The 22,725-nt window shown below is 36.0% G+C and overlaps 1 protein-coding gene across 8 annotated transcripts in view; it reads right to left on the minus strand.

The window, feature by feature from the left end:
- Nucleotides 1-22,725, minus strand: part of MCTP1 (multiple C2 and transmembrane domain containing 1) — a 212,687-nt gene that overhangs the window by 97,963 nt on the left and 91,999 nt on the right. For all 8 annotated transcript variants that reach the window (XR_011682564.1, XM_071448671.1, XM_071448670.1 and 5 more), the window contains 6 exons: nucleotides 21,565-21,751; nucleotides 16,647-16,740; nucleotides 4,231-4,333; nucleotides 2,017-2,119; nucleotides 1,574-1,675; nucleotides 1,153-1,227 (listed from right to left, as the gene is read on the minus strand). Coding sequence is in view for 7 of the 8 variants with exons in the window: in XM_071448671.1 (XP_071304772.1) it covers nucleotides 1,153-1,227; nucleotides 1,574-1,675; nucleotides 2,017-2,119; nucleotides 4,231-4,333; nucleotides 16,647-16,740; nucleotides 21,565-21,751 (664 nt within the window). In the remaining variant the exon portion in view is untranslated. The remainder of the gene's footprint in view (nucleotides 1-1,152; nucleotides 1,228-1,573; nucleotides 1,676-2,016; nucleotides 2,120-4,230; nucleotides 4,334-16,646; nucleotides 16,741-21,564; nucleotides 21,752-22,725) is intronic.

A 22,725-nucleotide genomic window follows, 5' to 3' on the forward strand; every position in this document is an offset into this window, starting at 1 on the left:
TTTAACAAATTTGTCTCTCTGATTTATTTTGAAAGCATTGTTTAAAGTATTTACCAAAGTAATCTACATACTTTCAAATTACATATATGTAAGACATAACAATTCTAGGTTTTGTTTCAGGAAAATGTACTTATATCCTCTAAAATGGCAACACACCTCACCACAAAAAGTGGACAAACCAGTGAATGATGTGTGTACTGAGACACATAGAAAATGGTCACTCCTGCCATCTGCAAAAGCCACAATGCCATTTTCATTTATGAAAAGAAGAAGAAGAATGAATCTTGAGTAAAAGGTTTTGTTGCTTCTTTGATGGAATAGTAGTGCAAAATTCAGCTTTAGTAACTGCATTACTCAAAATTGCAAATAAAGAAATATTTTGCCGCTTGAAATGTTTTGTTTTATGAACTACATCATAAACTGATATAAAATTCATCCAGCAGATAATCTAAACCATGCTTAAGAATGCAGGCTTTCAGAAACAAAGAAAGCAGTTCTGAGACCTTTGACTTTTCACTGAAAACAACAAAAATCTTGTTCCCATAGTCCAACAAATTCTCTCAATTTAAGATACAACATTTGTGGAACAAGAAAAAATGAGGCCAAAGTAGTTTGAGTGCAGAAGAATATGTGTGTTTAAATAATTTTTTACCGAAGCATTAAAACTGTGTGTAGCAAAAATATTCAGAGGAAAAAGGAGTCAAGACATTTCCTGTTCCTGGGATTCCAAAGAGTTTCAGTCTGCTATCAGCTTTGATTCAAACCTTAGTCAAGTAACTTCCTTGAAATTTGGCTAAAAGAATGATGACTCTTTACCTTGCAACAAATGGAGAACTTTTGGGTCGAAGTTAACAGCAAAAATTAATGCAAGACTTATTTTACATGCACCTGTGCAATAATCTGATATGTGTGAAACCTGATGGTTTCAACTGTGTTCTTATTCATGTATTTCATGGAAATTAGGCAGCAATTTATAGAGGAGACACATTAAACCTGTGTATTCCATTTCTGACTTCTCAACCTATCATATTCTTTTGTAAACAGGTAATGAAAATGTTATTCTTTACTCTCAGCAGTAGGATACCAGATATTTGAATGCACACACTTGATATTAAGGATTTTAGAAGGGATTAGTGTTTCCTTACTCTTTACCTGTTTAGACAGTCTGTCTTCCTCTTCAATGTACTTCTGTTCTTTGGGCATTAAGGTTCGTATGCTGGCTTTCACCTATGCATTAAAATGCATGTCAGTATTTCAAGTTTACTTGCTCCTCACTAGTTACACAAGCTTCAATTCACAAAATTTACCAAGTTTCAAAGTCATGGCTGCCAAGCTCGGGACACATAAGCATACACAGAGACAAGAGTTGCTGCTCTGTACATTAGCAGCAATACCAGCAGCAGCAGCAACAAAAAGAGTGGGTGTTCCAAGCAGTGGCAGAAGAGTATTCTGTAGTATACATCAAGGCTTAGAGAAAATGAGGAATGACAGAAATTCTCTACAAATCAGGAACAAAAGCTTTCATGAAACTGAACTCTTTAGCAGTACAAAAAAACCCAAAGTTAAGACTTACAGCATTAAAAATCACATCTATTTCAAGATAGATGACCCCCTTTGTTGGCCCTGTCAGCTGCTTGTTTTTCAAGACGTAGGCTTTCTGTTCACCATTTTGAATCTGCAGGAAAAGGACATGACAGCCGTCTGTCTTGCGGTCTCCGCTGAATACACCCCCCCGGTGACCCCTGACCCCCAGCTGCTGAAACTGACAGAGAACCCAAAACAACTGTGGCAAGTCTGACAAGTACCTGTTCATTACCAGGACCGAGTCTGTCAGGAAAAATTAACTATCATGGGATTCAACATGGCCGTGAATAGAGTATGTTAAAATTTTAGTGTTCTTATTACAGACCTTGGTTTAGAAATGACAGACTCAGAGCTGCAAATTTTATTTTTTTTTCTCTTTCCCTCCTTCAGCTGGAAAAATTCAGAGCAGTATGTCAGGTGAATGAAGCTTACAGACAGCAATGGTATAGCAACTTTGCCTAGAAAGTCAGCACTTCGATCGCGGTCTTCATCGTAAACTGTCACTTCAAGCACTGAGTGGATGTCCTTTATATTGCTACAAAGAGAGAAGTACACACAGAAGAAAGAAGTCACTTACACCAGTGAGTACCAAGGACAAAACTGTAAAAGGTTAACACAGATATCCATCTATTTTTCCAAGCCATGGAGGAGAAGTGAGATTAAGTGAATGAGACATCTCTGCATGTAACCAAAATGCTTTCTAAGGGCTGCAATGATTACTCTCTCTCTCTCTGCAAGGCTTTTTATGACCAAAATGCTTTCTAGGGACCAAAATGCTTTCTAATCACTCTTTCTCTCTGAAAGGCTTTTCCAGCACAAGTTTTCTGAAGGATGTTGCTTTAAATCTCCTGCCTGGGTTTGCACTGCATGATCTGCAAGGAGCAGCACTGGGGGATTTACAGCCACCAGCAGAAGGACAGAGAGCTTTTAAAAGCTACTCTAAAACACCGCTAGCCTTGTGGCAATTCTTACTGCCAAATACAGTGAAACCTGTACGTTTGTAAATGGAAATAATTACAACCTACAAGAGCTTATCCTTGCACTAAGAACAGGTTCTTTGTTTCTGAAATTCTCATTTAATTACAAATACACAACAAATTACAGCAAATAAAGAACAAATAATATGGAACAATGCATCTCTCAGGTACAACTGAGGAAAAAAAGACTGCAAGCTATTAAACACTCCATTGCCATGCACAGGATATGTCACTCTAAATGTAAACTTTTGGGTGAAAAATTCATATTCCTTATTTGAATAAAAAAATTACTTGAGAGAACTCATATTTGATTGAATGGCTGATCCAGGAAATACAAATTCAAGCAAAACAGTTCAACTTCAGTAAAATATACTCCTCCAGATGAGGGATTGCTAGCCCAAAAATTAATTAAGAAATCTGAATATAAATGCAAATGTACATAGAAGAAAGGCACTGAAAGCCTTTAGAGGTTTTCTATTCGATTTCTGATTAGTCTTTTGTCCTCTACAAATCTAGGCAATTCCTTGTGCACAGAACATTGTCAAGAAGTAGACGATGATTAGTTATTGGCTCTATCGGTAAATAATTAGAAATATATTAATGAACAATTTAGCATGGTTTTGCAGATACAGAAATGAGAACTACTATAATAAGCTGTTGAAAAGTACAGCTACTGTGAGATTTGTTTCTTTTGCTCTGAGTTAATTTCTGAGAGCTCACTGCAGGTCACAAAACCGATACTAAATATACAAATGATAAATCTAGAGGGGAAAACTAAAATTAAAATCAGACTGAGTTTTGACATTAAGGGCAAAATATAGCATTTTAATGTAAAATAAAGTGAAGCAAGTGTACATAAAACTAAACCTTCTACTGCTTTTGCAGAGGATTGTTACTGATTTCAGCAGCAGTGATCAGTTTTCTCTACTCATTGGTGTCACATTACAGTCAGATAGAGAGAAGGGAGAAAAAAAAGGCAATTGAGCAAAGCAAACAACACGGATTTTGTCTGTGGAAGACCTTTTTTCTACTTTGTCAAAGCCTTTAACTGTCTTCAAAATAACAAAAGGATAGAAGAACCAATCACATCATTCCTCAATCAATTGTTTTAGACTGCATTTTTCGCAACAGCTGGCTTGTACTAGTATGATACTAGAAGGTATTGTGAGAAGGGCAGTTAGTAAATGGAGACAAGAAGAAAGTATTTAATCATAATTCAGAGAAATATAAATGCATGTGGAATTTCTAACTTTATGTACCTATCTAATGTTTTTTACAGTTAACAACGATATTTTAATAAAGGTCATATTCACAGTATCTTTTTTTTCCCCACTCAAAACTTCAGGGGCAAATCCATCACACTGGATTTGACCCTTGAAACTCCTGCTGAACCTAACAGGAGTCTGGTGTGCATACCATTACTCATACATGCCTTCCAAGAAACAGATCTGGCATTTTTATGTTTAAAATTATACCACTTCTGTATTTGTTTTCATGTTCTTAATCCTCAAAACATATTTGAATGTTTAGTTAAGAAATATCAGTATGTCATCACTATTCTCCTTTAGAACTACCAGAAAGTATTTTTGTTCCTTCCGTCTCCAACACCCTCACCCCAAAAAACTACCCACTGTCCATCCATTCCCCCCACCTAAATCCAAACACCTACAATGTGAAGATTTTGTTCCATTCTGGATTGAGGTTCCTGTAGACAGTATGTGTCAGCAGTCTGTCATTGTTCAATTCAACTACACAAAATGGGTCACTTTTACCTGTAAGAGAAAATTTAGAACTAATTTTATGAACTAAGAAAACATGATGAGCAAGCTTAAAATAAAACAAGTTTAGCGGGTTGTTTCTTATTTTCTGAACTTCACTCTAATGGTCTGCACTATATTCAGGATATTCATAACACACTACTCATCTCCATAATCTATTAACATTCTTTGCTAAAAGAGCAATTCTTTTGCTTTAAAAAAAGAGGGGAGGGGGAGTAGACAACGAAATCACCATACAGACTCTTCTGATGAAACACAGCATGTTCCTAGAAGTTGCCAAGCACCCTTGTGAGTCAGCTAAGAGAACTTTACTTCAATGGTACCAATGACCCATTCACTTTAAAGATAACATAATGAAAGTATTTTGATATGAAGGAAATGTGTTATTCTGTATTAACAACACCGCACCTATGAAAATTATCCAAAGACTATTATGCTGTATTATGTTTCATACTGTACAAATCCTCTCCCCAAAATCCAACAATCTTGATGACAGCCTCATATAAAAGCCTAACACAAGACAAAGTGGGCAAGTACAATTAAAGAATGAGATGGTATGGGCTGGAATGATGGGCTGTAGTCTCAGCAGAAATGCAAACATGGTTGATATTTTATTATACATTAAAGCACAAAAAAATAGTTTTGGATATACTTACAAAGAGGTCTCTCAGCATGAAAGCCACCAGAAGAGAAAGTATGAAGTTGCTGCTTTGAAAATGCATTATGTTGATAATTAAAGCATGATAATGGAAATGGATATGAAGGTATATTTTTTTTTCCTTTAAAGAAAAGCAATGGGCAAAGCAAGTGTGTGCATATATGTGTGTGTGTGTGTGTGTGTGTCTGTGTGTGTGTGTGTGTGTGTGTCCTTAAATATTAAACAGGCAGCTTACAGGAAAAGACTGCAGGGAAGCAGTGCTTAGATACTAAGGAAAGCGCAAGAAAAATGATCAGAAATGTAAGTTTAGGGGTAGAACATGAAACTGACACTAAATTAAGGTTTTATTTTGAAAAGACGTTGTGGTTTATTTTAAGCTCACCAGGAAGTTAAGCTGCTCCCCTTTTCCCCGGCCCCTCTTTCATGTGAGAGAAACTAAAGGCAGAAATCATGGGTTGAGGTAACAACTTACTGGAAACGGCAATGAGATAAGAAAGCAAACAGTAACAGTGTATAAGAGAGTACACTACACGCAAAATGCTCCTGGAGTCTGACACACCGCCTCCACACATGGTGTGCCACCCCACCATTCCCTACACCATGTTTTTTCCCACAAGCCTAAGACAATGAAAGATAATGGCACTCAAACTTTCCACACCTGCACTTTTTGTCCTCAAGACCAAGACAACAAAAAACCCCACAATGTTAGACAAATCCTCCAGCTGGGATCAGCACCAACCCACCACTCCATTCACTGCACACTCTCCCAGAAAGGGAGAAAATGGCTGCTGAACCTCTGCACTGCCCATTTTCCTCCACCAGAAGCCATGACCTCTTCATCTTGGAAGAGAGACTTCCCTGACTCCTACATACCAGCAATGATTTGAGTCTATAGAGTAACAGCCTAGACAAGCCCACATGACTCCAGGCTCTACCCTCACACATCCTTGGCCCAAACTAGGACAAAAGGACAAGAAGAAAAGTAGACACCTGAATCTGATAGTTAAGAACAGCTTGGCTGTCTAAAAAAGGAGTGGTCCAAAGTGGGATGGGAGAAAGCAAAACGTAGGATTGGTATCTTCAGGGCAATCCTGAAATTACCTAGAAGGTTAAGGAGGTGGGGAGAGGTAGTCCTAAGGAACAGCTATGATGGGAAGAACACTAATGAAAACATGAGGGGCATGGTGGGAAGACCTCTTTCAATAAAGAGGCAATAAAGTGAAGAAATCACATTTTGGGCTAAATTATTTAACTCATATTTCAAATTATGTCAGTGATGATAAGTGCTATAAATCTGTTGAAAAAGAGACATGCTATCCTGCTTTTATATTTTTATTTTCTCTAATAACTGGAAGGAGTGATCTTTGCCTTTGGCACAGTACAAGAGTACACATTATTTTCATATAAATAGAAAGCTGAACAACAAATTGCTTCTTCCTGGACCCAGGGGAACTTTGTCTAATGTAAAGGAACACTTGAGTTGCATAGTACCGCATGACTTGCTCTTCTCTTCAGACTTTCTTTGGGCAGTAAACTGTTCAAAATATATTGAATGTTGGCATTGGCCCTCCATAATTAAATCTAGCATACTAGGCAATTGTGTTTCTCAATGACTTCATTAATTCTGTATTATTTTTTCATGCATTATTAGAAACCATAAACTGAGAAGCTGCAGTAGCTATATTAGTGAGGCTACATTAATGATATTAGGGAAAGCACATAATTTGTTTCATAACTTATACAAATGACAATGAAATCAACACTTAGACAAAGCTGTCCAGGGACCACAACTCCCAAACTGCAGTATTGATTTTGACTACACCAAGGGCTGATATGCATATTATGTGCATATTATTAACATTAATGATTAAGAATAATTGTTTTAAACACATTGTGAATTATGGTTAATTGATGTTTACCTCCTCTAGAAAATCATATAGTGCTGAATATTTCCCATTATCTTGAAAAATGATATAATCCATTAGTCAGCAGAAATGGATGTACCACACATCTCAAGGTTCTTCTATTTCACAAGTCTAGAAGGTGATAGGAAATCTAAACAATTTATATTATTTGTGTTCTTTAGATTTCAGTATTTGAAAAAGAAACACACAGAAGACAGTTAAAATAAGAAGGCAGCACTGGCACAGCAGGTGGACTACTAGATCTCATTTTTTAAGGCATTATCAATCATATTTGGATATGGTGGTACAATGTGAGTTGAACTTATTAAACATATACAGACACAGTAAATTACATTGCAGCATATACATGCCATTTTCTATTAACAAAGAGAGGGTGTTTACTACATTTATTTCTCTTCTGTGCCTCTTGGCATGCACTTTTTCAATGACTCTTCTTACAGATTTACATGAATGTCAATCAAAAATATGTAGCATTAATTGTAGAGCTCCTCAGTCAAAGCAAAACCAACCGGTTTTCAGAAATGAAAAAAACCCTCGCTTAAAGTCAACATTTCACACCTTTCTCCTATAATTTGAAAATGCTACAAGAACAAATTTGAATAGAGGCAATATCATGACATGGTTCAAGGGTAGGTTCAAATACCATGGTTGACAAAGAGAAGTTTCCCAGCTTTGAACATCTCTGCTAAAGAATGTTGGTTTTATCATATTTACTTGGTTACAAAGTTCCCCCATGCACCTTCACCATTGCCTATTTCTTACATATGCTGAAACACTCATAACCAAGCTGGGCCTCTGAAAGGCAACACTCATTGTTACCATGCTCAACATAAGGTATGTGCAAACATTGTTAAGATACTAACCCAAATTAGTGAATGTGATCCAGAAAGACAGAAAGAACAATGCATGAAGACTTGGTGAAACTCCTATCTATCTGTCATCTTTCAAGTTTTCATTATTAGAAAGAGTAACTGCAATCTTAATTCTCACCGACAACCTTGGCAACCTGCTGCATTTCAAGAGTGTTCAAAATAATGGGATCATTCCCAATGAAAGTCTTAAGAGAGCACTAAAATAGCAAAAAATGTACTTAGGTCTCTAGGAGGACCTAAGGCCTCCTTGGTCTCTAGGAGGGCCCAGAAGATTCAACAACACTATATTCAAAGCCAGTACCTTGAGCACAACACACTCAAACAAAGGCAGCCTCAGATAATTTCTGTCAGTTAACGTGATTAGCTATTTCAAATATGAGATACAGAAATGGTTTTCCTTATTTTTTAGAAAAGAGCCACACATATTCAGAAGAGTGTCTGAAGAGTGTGCTCTCCCTCTAGCCCTTCTAAAAGTACACATAAAAAACTCTGATAAGTCTTGTGCTGCCTATGCTCAGTTGTATCATTTCATATTACATTATCATGAACATAACTCCTCTCACTATAAACTAAACCACAACTGTTGTATACAACTGTATATAACCTGTCATGCATCAACCCTCTGTATCTACTGAGGATCTTCCAACTAGCAATCCCTGCTCTGTGCTCTTTATAGGCCTCCAGCTCCTAGTCCAGTGATTTTAGAGACATTTAGCTATTGATCAGGCAGACATCCCCAGCAAACTTCTCAATGCAATCCTAAGCATGTGGTCAGCGCTGTACAAGAATAAAATGGCCACCACATGCCTAAGGCACACATTTAAAGCATGCTCCTAGCAGCACCAACACTGAAAATCTTGAGTATCCCATGACCACAGTGGGGCTAACTGTTATCATACCTCACCACTGATTGCAGGAATTCATAGTAGAAGTAGGTAGTGAAAAAACAAAGTACACCTTCCAACTTGCTGAAATCAAACCTGCAGAAAACCTCCATACAAAGTTAAACAAATATCATTTATCCATTTTTTTGCTGTAACGGCTCATGCTCTTTCATCTCTACTTGTACAGTAAGGGCTCCTCAAATTTTAGCTAATTTTTAGCTAATTTACATAATATTATGTATTATGCTAATTTACATAATATTATTAATACATTTTTAGCAAATTTTAGCTAATTTTTTGCTAATTTACATAATATTCAGAATTGGAAGGAAAAGCAACTTCTCTTTTGAAAGATCTCCCTCACCTGTTTTCTTCCTTTACCCAGCACAGAAGTTGGCTATCTAAGAATGAACTCTAGGAGTTCTATTTCATAATGTATGCCACCAGTGAAAAAAATCCTGAAGAGCTACCTATCTTTTGAAGCTTTGAATTCTATCTTTATTTTTATCTTTGACACTTTTGAATTTTAGGACACATGTTGCATCTAGTTCAGCAGATATCCTTGCTTGTTGTATGCTATGTCTTTAGACAGTGCAAGACCAGAGCACAAACTCAGATTACCTTACTTAGAGCTAAGAAGAGGATTTTACTTCAGTTAGCACTCTGTCCCCCACATTGCACATCATGCACACATTAATTTTAATTAGTCTTTTGCTTGTCGCCTTATTTCTCAGAACTTCTGTATGTCCCCGGATGAATTATACACCATAACCTGAAATCAACTCTCCAAAAGGGGCAGCAATGAGGAACTAGAGATGTGTTGCTTGCTGTTTTTGTCAAAACTCGAAGTCCCCCAATGCCCAGGAAGTCTTTCACAAACGAAGTCAGTTGGCAGCTCATATTCATTATCTGTTTTGGCTGGTCACCTAGACATTTTTCTCCAACAAGAAAATATAAAATGCACTTTTTCATGATGGAAAAGAGACCAAAATAGTGATTGATAGAAGCAATCTTAAAATATTTTAAAATTATGCTTCTCAAAATATTTAGAAAATCAAAACAACAAAGCCTCAATCTCCACACAATTTCAGCTTCCTGGATTTTCTTCTCAAGTAGCCATAGCACCACATAGCCTGTGTTTTTTCTAGTGGAAAAGTTTGAGAAAGGCCCTTTCCATCAGTTCAAACACCACAGGACTTTCATCTGGCTCTTTGTTCGGGTACTCACAAGCAAGCACCAAACATATTAGGTGACTTGTGAACCCTTGTATCCTGATGGTCCCACACACAGCACTGCAGCCCATCTTCCAGGCTGGAGGCGAGCTGGACTGTCCAATCTAGGGGGCAGCTAGAACAACAAACAATTGGGTGTCATCTCAAAGTCACAAGAGATGGCAAAGACATGTGACCAATTCAGATGCAAGGATCTTTTACTTGTCTAGTTATGAACTTTACCTGAGTGTTAAAACTGTCAAACTGCAATATGATATAACTTATATTTCTGGGCAGTTTATATAGGCCTTCCTTCAACAGTCTCCAAGGTGAAAATGATCCAACATAAATTTTTGATTCTCAGCAAACTGTTTTCGAGCAAAAATTAATTTTGGAACATAGCAGTTCTTTCAAACAGAGACTTCATTTGAATATAACTGCACTTTCACATTCACTTCCTAGCTCCACTTGTATACAAAGCTGACTTTGATAAAAAGCTGTCAAATCTTAAATTTGAACAACTTGCTTGCCATATTTTGTACAAGTTCAAGAGTGACTTTTTTTATTTTAAAACTCTATTAAATACATGCATTTGTCTCCAGAAAATTGCATATCATCTGCTCATTATCCACTTAATATTGTAAAATAGGAGACTTTAGTAAAGACAAATATGGAAACATCTATATTTTACACAGTAGGATGATCCTCTGGTTTAGAAAGGAAGAAAACACTTTGTACAGCAATAAACATGCTTCTCTGTCATCAAACACTGAAATTCCAGCCTGTAGGAATGAAAATGAAAAATCATAAAGATCATCAGTCACTATAGAAAGGTTCTTACTCTCTTAATTAAGGCTGCCATGGGCCTTTCCTAGGAATCACCATTGTTATAACTGCTCTTCAGAGTATATGCCAGCAAGAGAGCACATGGCAGATCTACCTGTCCTCCGAAAAACTTATTGCATTTCGGAAATATTAACTCACAAGGGCCAGCAGATAGCATTGGGTTAGATACGCATTAGACCTTCAGAGATACTCCTACCATTGCTATGGAAAATATACCTTGCCTCAGTATAACTCCAGGGAAACAAATCATTTCATTATTTTGCCATTTCACAGTCCATAAAGTTACAAAAACTGATAAAAAGTCTATTTCAGCATTACCTAGTACATGAACCCGTTTTCATCAAATCACTAGTCTTATTCTAAACTAAATATTATATTGACATTACATTATCAAACTGAACTAAAAATGCTTTGGACAGTTTAAAAACATAATAACGAATCTTAATTGCATTTCTACATTCAAAAGTAAAGTTTTCAAAACATAACTTCATGAAGTTCAACCAACTTTAACATGGCTATAAAAGCCAAAATATTGTTTAAATATTTCATAGGCTATTATGATTCTCTCCTACCTCTGGCCATGCCTATCCATTACGGATCTGAGTCCCCACAGCAAAAAAGGCCTTTATTTTTTCAAAAGACAAGACAGCCAGTTCATGACTCTGGGGGGCAGTGCCACTCATGCAGACACTAATGTCACTAATGTTGTTCCAAGCTCCCTGCCAGCCAGCTGCTTGCAGCAGAACAGTCAGTCTGACCTTTGGCCAGGAGGAGGAATGGCTCAATAGCATGAGAAGCTGCCTTATCTAATGGATTAAGTACAGAACCCAAGTGAAATGCCACCTTTGACAAGGACTTGCTCTGTTGACCTTAGCTGAGTCAGTTAACCTTTCTTAGTTTTCCATCTTTAAAACGGGAATTATAATTCTACTCTATCAGTGATGATGCAAATATGTTGCAACACACTGATACCATGAATGCTTGAGGTATCTTACAAGGTAAGTCAGTGTAATGCCATAATCAAGTTAAACTCATCTCCACAGACTACTTTAGAAAAAAAAAAAATCACAAGTCATCCTTTCATTGTATGTATAATTATAAATGTCATGGTTAACAAAAAATTATTTTTTTAAATATAAAAAAATTTAAAATTATATTTTAATAAAATATCTTTCAAAATTAGCTTTTTAAATCCTATTTTTTCTATCACTAGCTAGAATTGGTACTTAAAACCCAGTACCTTTCCTGTACATGATATTGGACCAAAGTCTTCAGGTGACCTATATGACAGGATCTGATGAAATGCTTTATCTACCATAGAATTCTGCCCACCTACTAGATTTTTGTACTTTGTGGAGATAGCTCAAGTGTATATTGAAATCTGTTTGCACTAATTGACAGAGCAAATTACTTTTGGAACCGTATTTCCAAAGGGCCTCTGAATTTATTCCTTCAATTTTACACGCATGGGCTTCCATACCTTTGTGAATTTAATGTTTGTGTTCATCACTCTGACATTTCCTAGCATTTGAAGAACCATTTCAAAGACCATTTTTGCACAGGTGATGTTAGAACAGTTTAGCAGGACAGATTTTAGAAAAGACATGTACATTTAGCAAAATTTTAACATGGACTTTTCTTAGAAGAGAGGCTGAATCCAGACATAAAAATGAAAAAAAAAGAAAGAAAACAAAAATCTGACTCATTTTCTATGCTTAGTTTCTCTTCTTTAGAGGAGGAAAAGCCTGAAAAACTTTTGAAAACAAACCTAAATAACACTGAGCTCTTTAGTAAAATCTCCCAGACATATAAGGTTCTGAAATCACAGTACTTGGAAAAAACACAATTGATTGATAACGAGGACAGAAATACAAATAAATTTACTTCTAATGAAGACTGAAGACACAGTAATCAAAGTGTTAAAAATTCATTTCATGCACATTTCATTTGCCTCTCAGCTGATATTTATCACGTAATTCTGTGAGAAAGTGGAGGCCTAAGATGCTCCAGATAAATGTCTCAATTAATTGTACAGAGGTAGCCCTCTTTGAGCTGAACCAGAGCTGTGAGCTCTTTATTAAAAGCACTATTCTGTAGCCTGTAACCTTGTTCCTTGACTCCTCTCTAGTTTCCAATTTAAACAAGTCCCCATGCGGCCCGCTCTAAAGGGCTTTGTCTCCCTGTCATTGTTATGAGAGCCAAGGCATCCTGGAAGTGTGAAATCAGACCTCATGAGCTGAACGGTTCCCCAGGGAACACAAGACCTCGCAGAAGGTCAAAGTCATGGGATGGACCATCTGAAAGCGTCTGATCGCTGGTCTGTGACATAGCAAGAAGGGTGGGGGCAGGGGGAGAAAGAGCCAGGGGGCTAGAATTGAACACATCTTAATTAAAGCCCAAAGTCTACAAAACAAGCTATTTTCTAGTCAGGCCATCTTATGGAGCTTGAATTTTGCTCTTGCTAATGAATCTGAGTTCCTAAATATTATTCCTTAAAAGCACAGCACGTTTGCTGAAATCGATCAAATCTGTGGCACACCTTTTCCATTCTGCTTACTTTTCATGAATGATGAGGCAGAGATTTTGAATTTTATTTCATGACACAAGGAGCAATGTACATGCCCCAGTAAAAGAGATGCAGACACTGCCTTGCAAAGCCAGCAGCCTCCCACAACCACCCACCACCTATACCTGACTACGCTGCAGAAGGATTAGATATATTTGACTATTGCCTAAACATAAACAATGTCACAGTGAAGGGTTTTTTGCTTTACTCCCTGTAATTTACATTGGTTAGGTGAAACCCATGTGTATAATGTCAGAAGCCAACTGTCATGATGAGTCCATTATACTTTAGGTTTTACTGAACCATAAGAAAATCTCTTCATATCAAAGGATGTCACTGTAGGCACAGCACCTATCCTGCCAGGGCTCTACAAGCAGCCAAATCCTTGAGAAAGTCTGCCAGAGATATCATGAGCAAGCAAAGACTTAGGGAAACAGGAATATAATTCTTTCTAACTCAGGATTTAGGGAGAAAAAAAGCCATGCACTGAATAGCTAAAACACAATGGAAGACTCAATTGGAAGGTTCTTCTCAAACAGAGAAGGTAAAATTAAACTTCATTCTCTGTATCTTCCCATTCATTAGATTACACTTTCAAGGAATTTATACTAAATAATACATAATTTCCAGAAAGGTGTATTTGCTGTGACCACAATTTCCAATAGAATATAATTTTGCATTGGTGGAATCCCTAGAACTGTGTATTTATCATGGAACTACACTGTTTTTCTGGGGGAAACAGCCGCAGAGACCAAGTAATTTTCCCAAAGGCCCTGGTCTTGAAAGACACCCAGTTTTTCAGCTCTTGCGAAAACCAAGTTAAGCTTTCAAGCACCAATGGGGAGTCTCTCAACCCCTCAGTGGTTCTTCCTCTCATAGATCTCCTGGCAAGTGGGTTGAGTGAGAACTCTGACTGTACTTTTCTGGGGTATTTTTAATATCCACTTATGGCATGTTCCAGCAGCACAGCATTTCAAAACTGGTAAGGTCTACTTGCTCCCCTGCCTACAACATAATTGAAATTTCAGCTCATCCTGGCACATTATTCACTGCATGTACATGTGAGTGGGGCTGTAAGCTGAGAACTGAACATCACCCTTAGTCACTCTCTTTTTTTAAAAAAAATCTGTACTAACCTTAAGGATTTGAAGTGCACTGTCCAACATTAAGCTATTGAAAGTGGAGGAAAAAAACTGCCCTTGGCTATCAACAGTTTATTAAGGGCTTAGCTAAAGTGACCTACTAGCATTCCACTGAGGGAGGCTATGAGCTTTCTGAGGAAAGGAGTAAAATTGGGGGTTTCATTAAAAAGTAATTTGTGCTTTTTACTCCTTCATTCAACATGAGTCTCAACTGCTCTTTATTCACACGGAGTTACTACAGTATTACAATGCTGCTCAATGCATGGGACAAAGGAAAAATTTCACATTTTGAAAGGGGAAAAAAAATCCTTGCAATCGTAGCAGGATTGATGGTTACTTAAAAGATTACAGAAATCTTTTTCCCTCTGTGCTTATGTTTCAGAATGGAATATTAAGGATTTAAAAAATCTACTCAGCTCAAATTAATAAATTTTGATTTACTACTTCACATTAAAAGATTCCTGGAAGTGAAAATGGGATATGTTTAGCAGGCAGGAAACAGAGCAAAAACACGCAGATACTATACAGTTGTTCCAGCTGCTTTTCAGACTCAGGGGCAAAAGATTAACTCTGAAAACTCATTGCAGTAAGATGTGCAAACTAGTCCTTAGCTTTTACTCATAGAAGCAATCCTTAGTAGTGTAAGTAACACCACCAATGACAGCACACTAATTACTTAGTTGAATAAAGGTGGGTCAAGTTTTTACACAATTTTTGCAAACATGATTTATTGACAATCACCAAACACCTACTTTATTTCTCACTATTACTATTCAAAGTTTAATTTTAAATTAATGACCTGTACATAACTACAAGTTACTAAAAATAGCAATAAACTACATTAGCAGATAATAAGACCACTTCATCTTCTTTTCAAAATTCCCAGAGTACTTTTGTCCAGAATATACAAGATTTCTGTCACATCTGGAATGTGCAGCCATCTTACAAAACACATCTGGTGTATCAACGCTTTTTCTTACTAACCAGGGAAGATAGTGAGTGTCCTTCCCCATCTTCCTGTCTGTAATCCTAAATACAGTGTCTGAAAATTTTTGGTAGCTCTATACATCTTTAATTGAATCAAATATATTTCCAAAAATTATGTTCAACCAGCACAAATGACATGTTGATTTGGAAAAGCTGAAGACTGAATCAGGTCAGGGACTAAATTATACCATTTGCCCCGAGTAACTTAATCTCTCTCTCTGTTCAGAAAACATTGGATTATAAGGTCAAACCAGACTTTAGAAGCATTTCTACAACCTCACCAAAAATAGAATCTGTTATTTTGTGTGTCATAAACTGAATGATCAAATGTTTGCACTGATAAAATGTTTGCACTAATACCTTGTCTGAAATACTGCTAGTCATGTTAATTATCACAAAACTACTAAAAATTGAGTAGGTTGCTCTATATCTGCTCCTTTAACAGAACATTTATTCTAGTTTCCTTTTACTTTCTTCCCAATTTTTAAAATTTTCATTATTATTTTAAATCAGAGATGGCTATTTTCTGACACAGATGCAGCTCATTTTGCTCCATTCAACTCATGCAGTAGGGAAGGTAATTACCTAGAGGAGATGGACATTTCTGAAGAAATATGGTCAGTATGGCTGAATACTTTATTTTGCAAAGCAACATGTCAAATTAATTATTCAACTTATAACATAAAATAGAAAAATTGGAAAAAAAACCCTTATTTCCTTATCTTATAAAGATAAGCAGTAGCTACAGCAAATTGCATGCAGTTGAAATGTCTGAAACCGACAGCAGCCTTGCAAAGTATCTGACAGATATCAAGTGGTTCTTTTGGCAACAATTTTAAAGTAGTATCTAAGTCTGGAACTTTTTATTTGCCTTGTATCTTGGAATTTAATGTTGATAATTTTGTATGGTGTCATCTACTAAAATAAAAGATGTTTCTTCTATGCAATATTTATAGGATGTCTGATGGAGAAAAATTTATATTTCACCTTTATCAGAAATAATCTACTTAGGGCTCTGCTAGCATTAGAATGACTTGCTGCCTTACTTACAAAACTTTTGTGTTTAGATTTTTTCGTTAATGAGCAGAAGGTGGAAGTGCACAAACAGAACATAACCTGTAGAAGAACTTTTGTTTTTAGCATTTTTTGTCCCAGTTCTAAAATCACCAAATATTACTACAGTATTCAGTGTCACAGAAATAAAATGAATCCTTGCCTGTGACATCAGCTGCCATCAATGCTTCTGCCCTGATGACCTTCACCTGAAGAAATCCCACATCGCTGATGTTATGGAACATCATCATTGGACTCTAAAAAATAATAAAAAGAAAAATAATTCTGTATTGCAAAAGTGACAAACCAAAAGCAGTATTAATACTCTCCTCCCTCGCCCAGATGTAAGTTACTGTAATTCTGCCTACATACTCAGACTTTTAAATATTATTTGCTGAAGAATGTGCAGTTGGTTTGCATTTCTTTCTATATTTTGCAACTTTAACTTATCAATGAAAATTACAAAGGAAGAGTTAGAATATGATTGATTAAATGTAATACAAATTCTAGTGAATTAATCTCCAAATACTATGGAAATAACTGTACTTCAAAATTTGAAATTATAGCAGTATATTAAGAAATTAAAACAAAAAAAGAAACAACGCCTCTCCCTGAATTATTTTGCAAGAACTATGTTAACATTTTCCCTCTGATGGCTCCAATATTATCTTGAGCAGTGACCTAGGGATGATATAGAGTTTTGTAGTTGACTATTACATGCAAGCTTGCATATACGTACATATAAGCTTGCATATACACCTATAATAAGCTTGTGAATAGCATCAGCAAAAGCAATCAAAAGAGAATAACTACTTAATAACTGTCATAATAATCACATGCAGAAAGAGTAAAAAAATAATTAAAATATGTTTCGATTCCATGGCAGAAAGCTCTTAACACAAGTCATTATATTTTCTAGCATAAATTTCTTCAAAATCTACATGTATTAAGAGGAAGAAAAAAGAGTTCACTACACTAACAGTTGCATTTATTCATCCAACACAAATTTAGAAAGCTTATTAAAAACCATGTACCACTGCTGCTCTTTTTTCAAGTAACTAAAGCTAACAAACTGGTAGTATTGCCCTAATTAGGTGTGACATGCTATGATTCTCAAACTCTAGCTTTTAGTATTATTTAAAATTTGCAGAGTTTTAAATGATAAAACATTGAATGCAAATTTTGTTCCTAAATACTAGCCCATACCTTTATTTTGAAATATTTTAAAATCCGGACTAATGAATTTAGCGTCTATGGTCCTCCCTAAAATTTTAATGTGGTGGAACTTTTTCCACTGCCTATGAAAATGTCCAGATTTCTACAAAAAGCAAGCATCAGGGAAAACATCAAATCAACAATTCCTTAATTTATTACAAAAGCAAAATTTACTGTTATGGGAAGCAAGAATAAATTTAATCACTGAAAACCCCACAGATGCTGCTTAAATGAAATACTAAATGTCAGCTTGCAAAATCAGTTATGCTTTTGCACAGAAAATCTACCAATTAAGATATTAGACATACAATATGCATCCCTGTCTTTCTAATTAATAAGACAATTCTAACAGTTAAATCACACTGATACTAATTTCACAAACCCCAGCAGACCATTTACTGTTTACAGTGAAGATTTGACCTTGCAACACTGAACTTAAAAATCCAATTCGGTGTAGTAGCTCATATGTTACATGCATGCATTGTGTTATAACAGGGTAACAGTGAATAAATTTCTACCATTTTTAATAAGATAATCATCGTAAATATTACTTCAAAATACTGGTGGTCAACTTTAATCAGCACACACTCAATCCCTTGCTTATGTGCTTACAAGCTGGGGGTAGCAGAGATGGTATTACAGATAGCACTGGTGTAATTCAAAAGCATCTTTGCATCCCTCATTTATTATAATGATGATCAGGGTTTGGAAGGTTCTTATCAGAACTAGTACCAGAACAGAGATAATTCTGCTGTAATACGCATGATGAAAATTACAGGACTTACAGAAATGTTTCCACATTCTACCCAAGTTTCCCAACAACCAAAACAAACACCAAGCTGTAGAAACAAAACAAAGCAAAAACCGAATACAAAGCAAGACAAGCAACAGCACCCACTTCCTATGATGCCATACAGTCCCCTTTTCCCAAATTTCATCCTGGTTAGCTCACTCTTAAGGGTGCCAGTGCTGTATTTAGCTTTGCCACCTTGGTTAGAATCCCACAGAATTTTTGAACTTTTTTTTCCAGAAAGTAGCTGGCTTAGATTCATTTACTGAACATAATGACTGGAGAGACTGATGAAAATGAATACATTGCCACAACAGAGGCTCTCGGAGAAGCAAATTACTTTAGCACATTACTTTAAATACATAACTTTAAGTAATGATTTAGCAGACTGTATTCTGCCTTCTTATTTATGATTATTGTTGAAGGTATCAAAAATCCACATAGTTTCTGAAGCCTAGAATTTTCATAGCAGAGGAATCTGTGATTTGCTGGGAATCTTTTCAGCCCTCAATAGATGGGAAAAGATTGAAATGCTCTGGAGATGAGTCTTCTTTATTTTTTTAATGAAATGCTGTATAATATATTTTCTGTATGGCTGCAGCAGCTGTCAGGAAGAGCATCTCAGTTCAGCTCTATTATGGGAGAAGCAATACCCCATCCCATGGCATTGAGATACACTGAGGGGCTAGTACTGATTGACAGCTTGTCACCATGACGTCTTATTCCATCTCTGTTATGGAGAAAATTAATGTCACACCACCAGCCTCATGACTCGCTGTCATCTTAGAACTGCTCACCTTTTATCAATGCTCTAAATAACATTTCAAGCCCATCGTCTCACAGTGGACAATCTGGTCAAGGGACATTAAATCGGATGACTGTGAAATGTCATAATAAAAATGGAATGCTAACAACTTCTCTAAACTAGCTCCTCTGGTTTTTAAACTGTGACAAGGGGGACCATGAGTTCAGCACACCAGTTCTGAAAAGGTCATACAATCTCTCTTGGTCTGTACCCATTAATGTGCCCCCCTCCTCACCCCAAAAGGAATTAATCTTTTCAGACAATTGTGGTAAAATAATGGTTCAAACAGTAATGCCTATTTAATTTGTAAGGCTCTGATGTTCAGCTACAAATGGTTAAGTGACAGTAATAGAGTCATTTTCTAAGGCTATTTGATCTGATGGCAAGGTCAGCTCATTAACTGTTTTTGGCTGTAGAAAGGGTGCAAAATATATTTCTCAAATAGAATCTAGATTTTTTTTAAGAGGAAATGAATAAAAAAAAACCACCCAGTCAATAGGGAACTCTACATCTTGCTAATTACACTTGTTGTCTTTGTATTAATTCTGAAGTCCAGGTATGAACACCGAAGCAAAATTTAACATCAGTGAAAATAAACTACTGGAATTAAGTTAATCCTGGTAATTTCTTTCTTCAGCTAGTATTTTTAATAAAAACAGTAGAATTCATCAAAAAAGTATGTAAATGCCACAATTTTCAGAAACACATAAAGAGAAACACATACCTCTGTGATATGAAAATCTTTCTAAAATTTAAATGTTTTCAAATGCATACACCACTGTAAATGTATCCTTATATTTACAAGGAAACATATCCTTGTATTTACAGGAAACAGGAATAAACCAGATCAATCTTATGCCACATAATTACGCTTTACAATGGGGACAAAAAATTGAGGATTTAGGAAAAATTATTAACAGTACAGTCACAACACATTTCTGTACTGCTACTGAAATAATCAAAACCATCAGTATCACTTGTCTGCCATATCATCACACAGAATAAACCACAGAAATATGTTATTGTTCCTGTTGGTAGCGGGAACTATGGCACCTCAAAAACATATCCATCAAAAAATTATTCTACTTATAGACATCTATTTTGACAACTACAGACTGTCTTGGTGGATTCCAAAATATACAGTAACTCTCTTAATTTTAATTATTTTTCAGAGATGGCAGACAATATCTTAGCCTTCAATTCTTTTTGGAATATTATATTTAGCCTCACTAAGTCACCTCTATTAAATTGTGTTTATGATAATAACACTATTGGTGTATGAGTTGTACAAGCATTAGCAGACAGCTGATTCAGTGGAGATAGACAGAATAAATTTGCTGAAGCACACATCCTGCTAATCTGTTTGAAGAATATTGTACAGCATTAGTACTAGGACTTCATGTTATCTGCACAGCCTGATAAGGTACATCTTTATTAAATTCAGTTATTGAAAGGATGTCCGTCATAGAATAGGAATATTTTAAAATCTCAAAAATAAATTAAGCAGCCTCTTTGATAGTCAGAGGTTGGTTTAATGGCTGAGTGTCTAGAGAAGCCCTTCTAAACACCTGGCAGCATTGTACAATAAAAGCTTTGTAATTGCAAGTGGAAATAGCATTTTTTTTCTTTCTTTCTTCATGTGCAGTGAGACAGTTACTTTTAGTGATTTAGGTATTAGCAAATGCTGGAGTAAGAGCTCCCCTCTCTGTTGCTTTGATAAAATTACAAAGATTCTGTGTAATGTAAAGACGCTGGTAAATTAAAATAATCTGCTTCAGAATATTTTAAAATGGAACCATTGTTTGAAATTATTATTTTTATGTGATTCAGTCTCTAATATTGAGACAAAAAATAAGTTTTCTTGCCCTTTAACAGATGATCCCAAAAAATCCCTGAAAACCATTAGCACCTCAAATTATTTGGCATAAACAATCAGTAGAAAGTGTTGAGTTGCTGAATGATCCCTTAGCCACTTTATACTTGGTAAAAATCATCTGCAAGGCTGTAAAATTACCTTCATTATGTGACACCTTATCAAACAGTTCAACTACCATGTAAAAAATAACATTATTGTATGAAGAGCATTTGTAACCTTCCTGATGTTACCTGTTCAGCCTGTTACTATTTGCATATTAATAACTAGTTTAAATGATTGTTATTGGCTAGGTGTGATTAGAATAGAAGAGATATATTTAGATTTTTCCCCTCACTATAGTTTTTTTTCATACAGGCCAATATTTTGCTAACAAAGGATGAAAGAAAACTTCATACATATCTCTTCAGAATCTCCTCTCGCTCCTTCTGGTCCTCCAGGGAGTTGATGGAGAGGTCAGAGATAGTGACTGCAGCTGAGGCTGTGAGAGTGACCAGCAACACCAGGTATCCCTCTCCCTCCTCTAGCGGCATCTCCAGCTTGTGGGTTTGTTCTTTACTCAGGGTCGACAGGTCAATCTGGCACCTAGAAACATACATTCTCCATCAGCATGTGTTTTTTCTCACACCAAACAAGAGCACATTGGCTCACTTGCATTCAAATGGACAAAAAATGCAAGTAAGCAGAAACTCCCCCAGCTTCTGAAAAAAACTTTTAATTTCTCTTTAGCTTTAACCCATACACTTTGTTTCTTTTTTTTTAGAGTGACACAAAATTTTGAAATGAAAAATCAATATTAATAAGAATGTAAAGACATCAGAGACAAGGTTTAGCTAATATTCCTTACTCAAATGCAGTTAAAGGAAATTTTAAAAAATCCAGCTCAGATGCAAATTTTACTTTTAAATACACCTCGTATACATGGAAAACGTAAGTTTTCACCTGACAATAGTAAAAACCCCTTTCACCTAACAATAGGAAAAGAGTTTTCACCTAACAATAGTAAAAACCCCTTTCTAAATTCTACATGAATTTCTAGAATTCTACATGGATTTAATTGTGATGGCATAAAGATGACTGAGCATAGAAAAATTCAACTTATGCAACTCCTGAAAGGCTCAGCTCTCATGCAGTAAGCTGTGTGTGGGTGAAATCCTCATGCTGGCACCCATGGTAAAATCTGATGCCACAACCCCCTATATAATAAAATGTCTCAGGCTCTAATGAGCAGGGACTACATACAACTGTGCAGAGCGTGTGCAGAGTGGCTGAATCAAATCTGCCCTGCTTGATCCCCTTCTGAGTAACTCTGGCTGTACCATACACTGAACTAATGAAGAACGATTCCATACATGCCAGACAGCAGAAACAGCTTTGCAACAGCTTTAGAAATTTAAGGTACAGGAAGGAAAAAAGTATAAAAAGTATCTCTGCTACCTAAGACCTGACTAAAGCCTTTTAAATAAAACAATAATATCTTTGCATCAATTAGTCTGTGCACAGCTTAAATGTTTTAATGCTTTAATTTGTACAATGCACAAGTTTCAACTTTCCTAGAT

The sequence above is a fragment of the Agelaius tricolor genome, unplaced genomic scaffold, assembly GCF_023055355.1.
Source record: "Agelaius tricolor isolate 1412-34295 unplaced genomic scaffold, bAgeTri1.0.p SCAF_27, whole genome shotgun sequence".
In the NCBI taxonomy this organism is placed as follows: Eukaryota; Metazoa; Chordata; class Aves; order Passeriformes; family Icteridae; genus Agelaius; species Agelaius tricolor.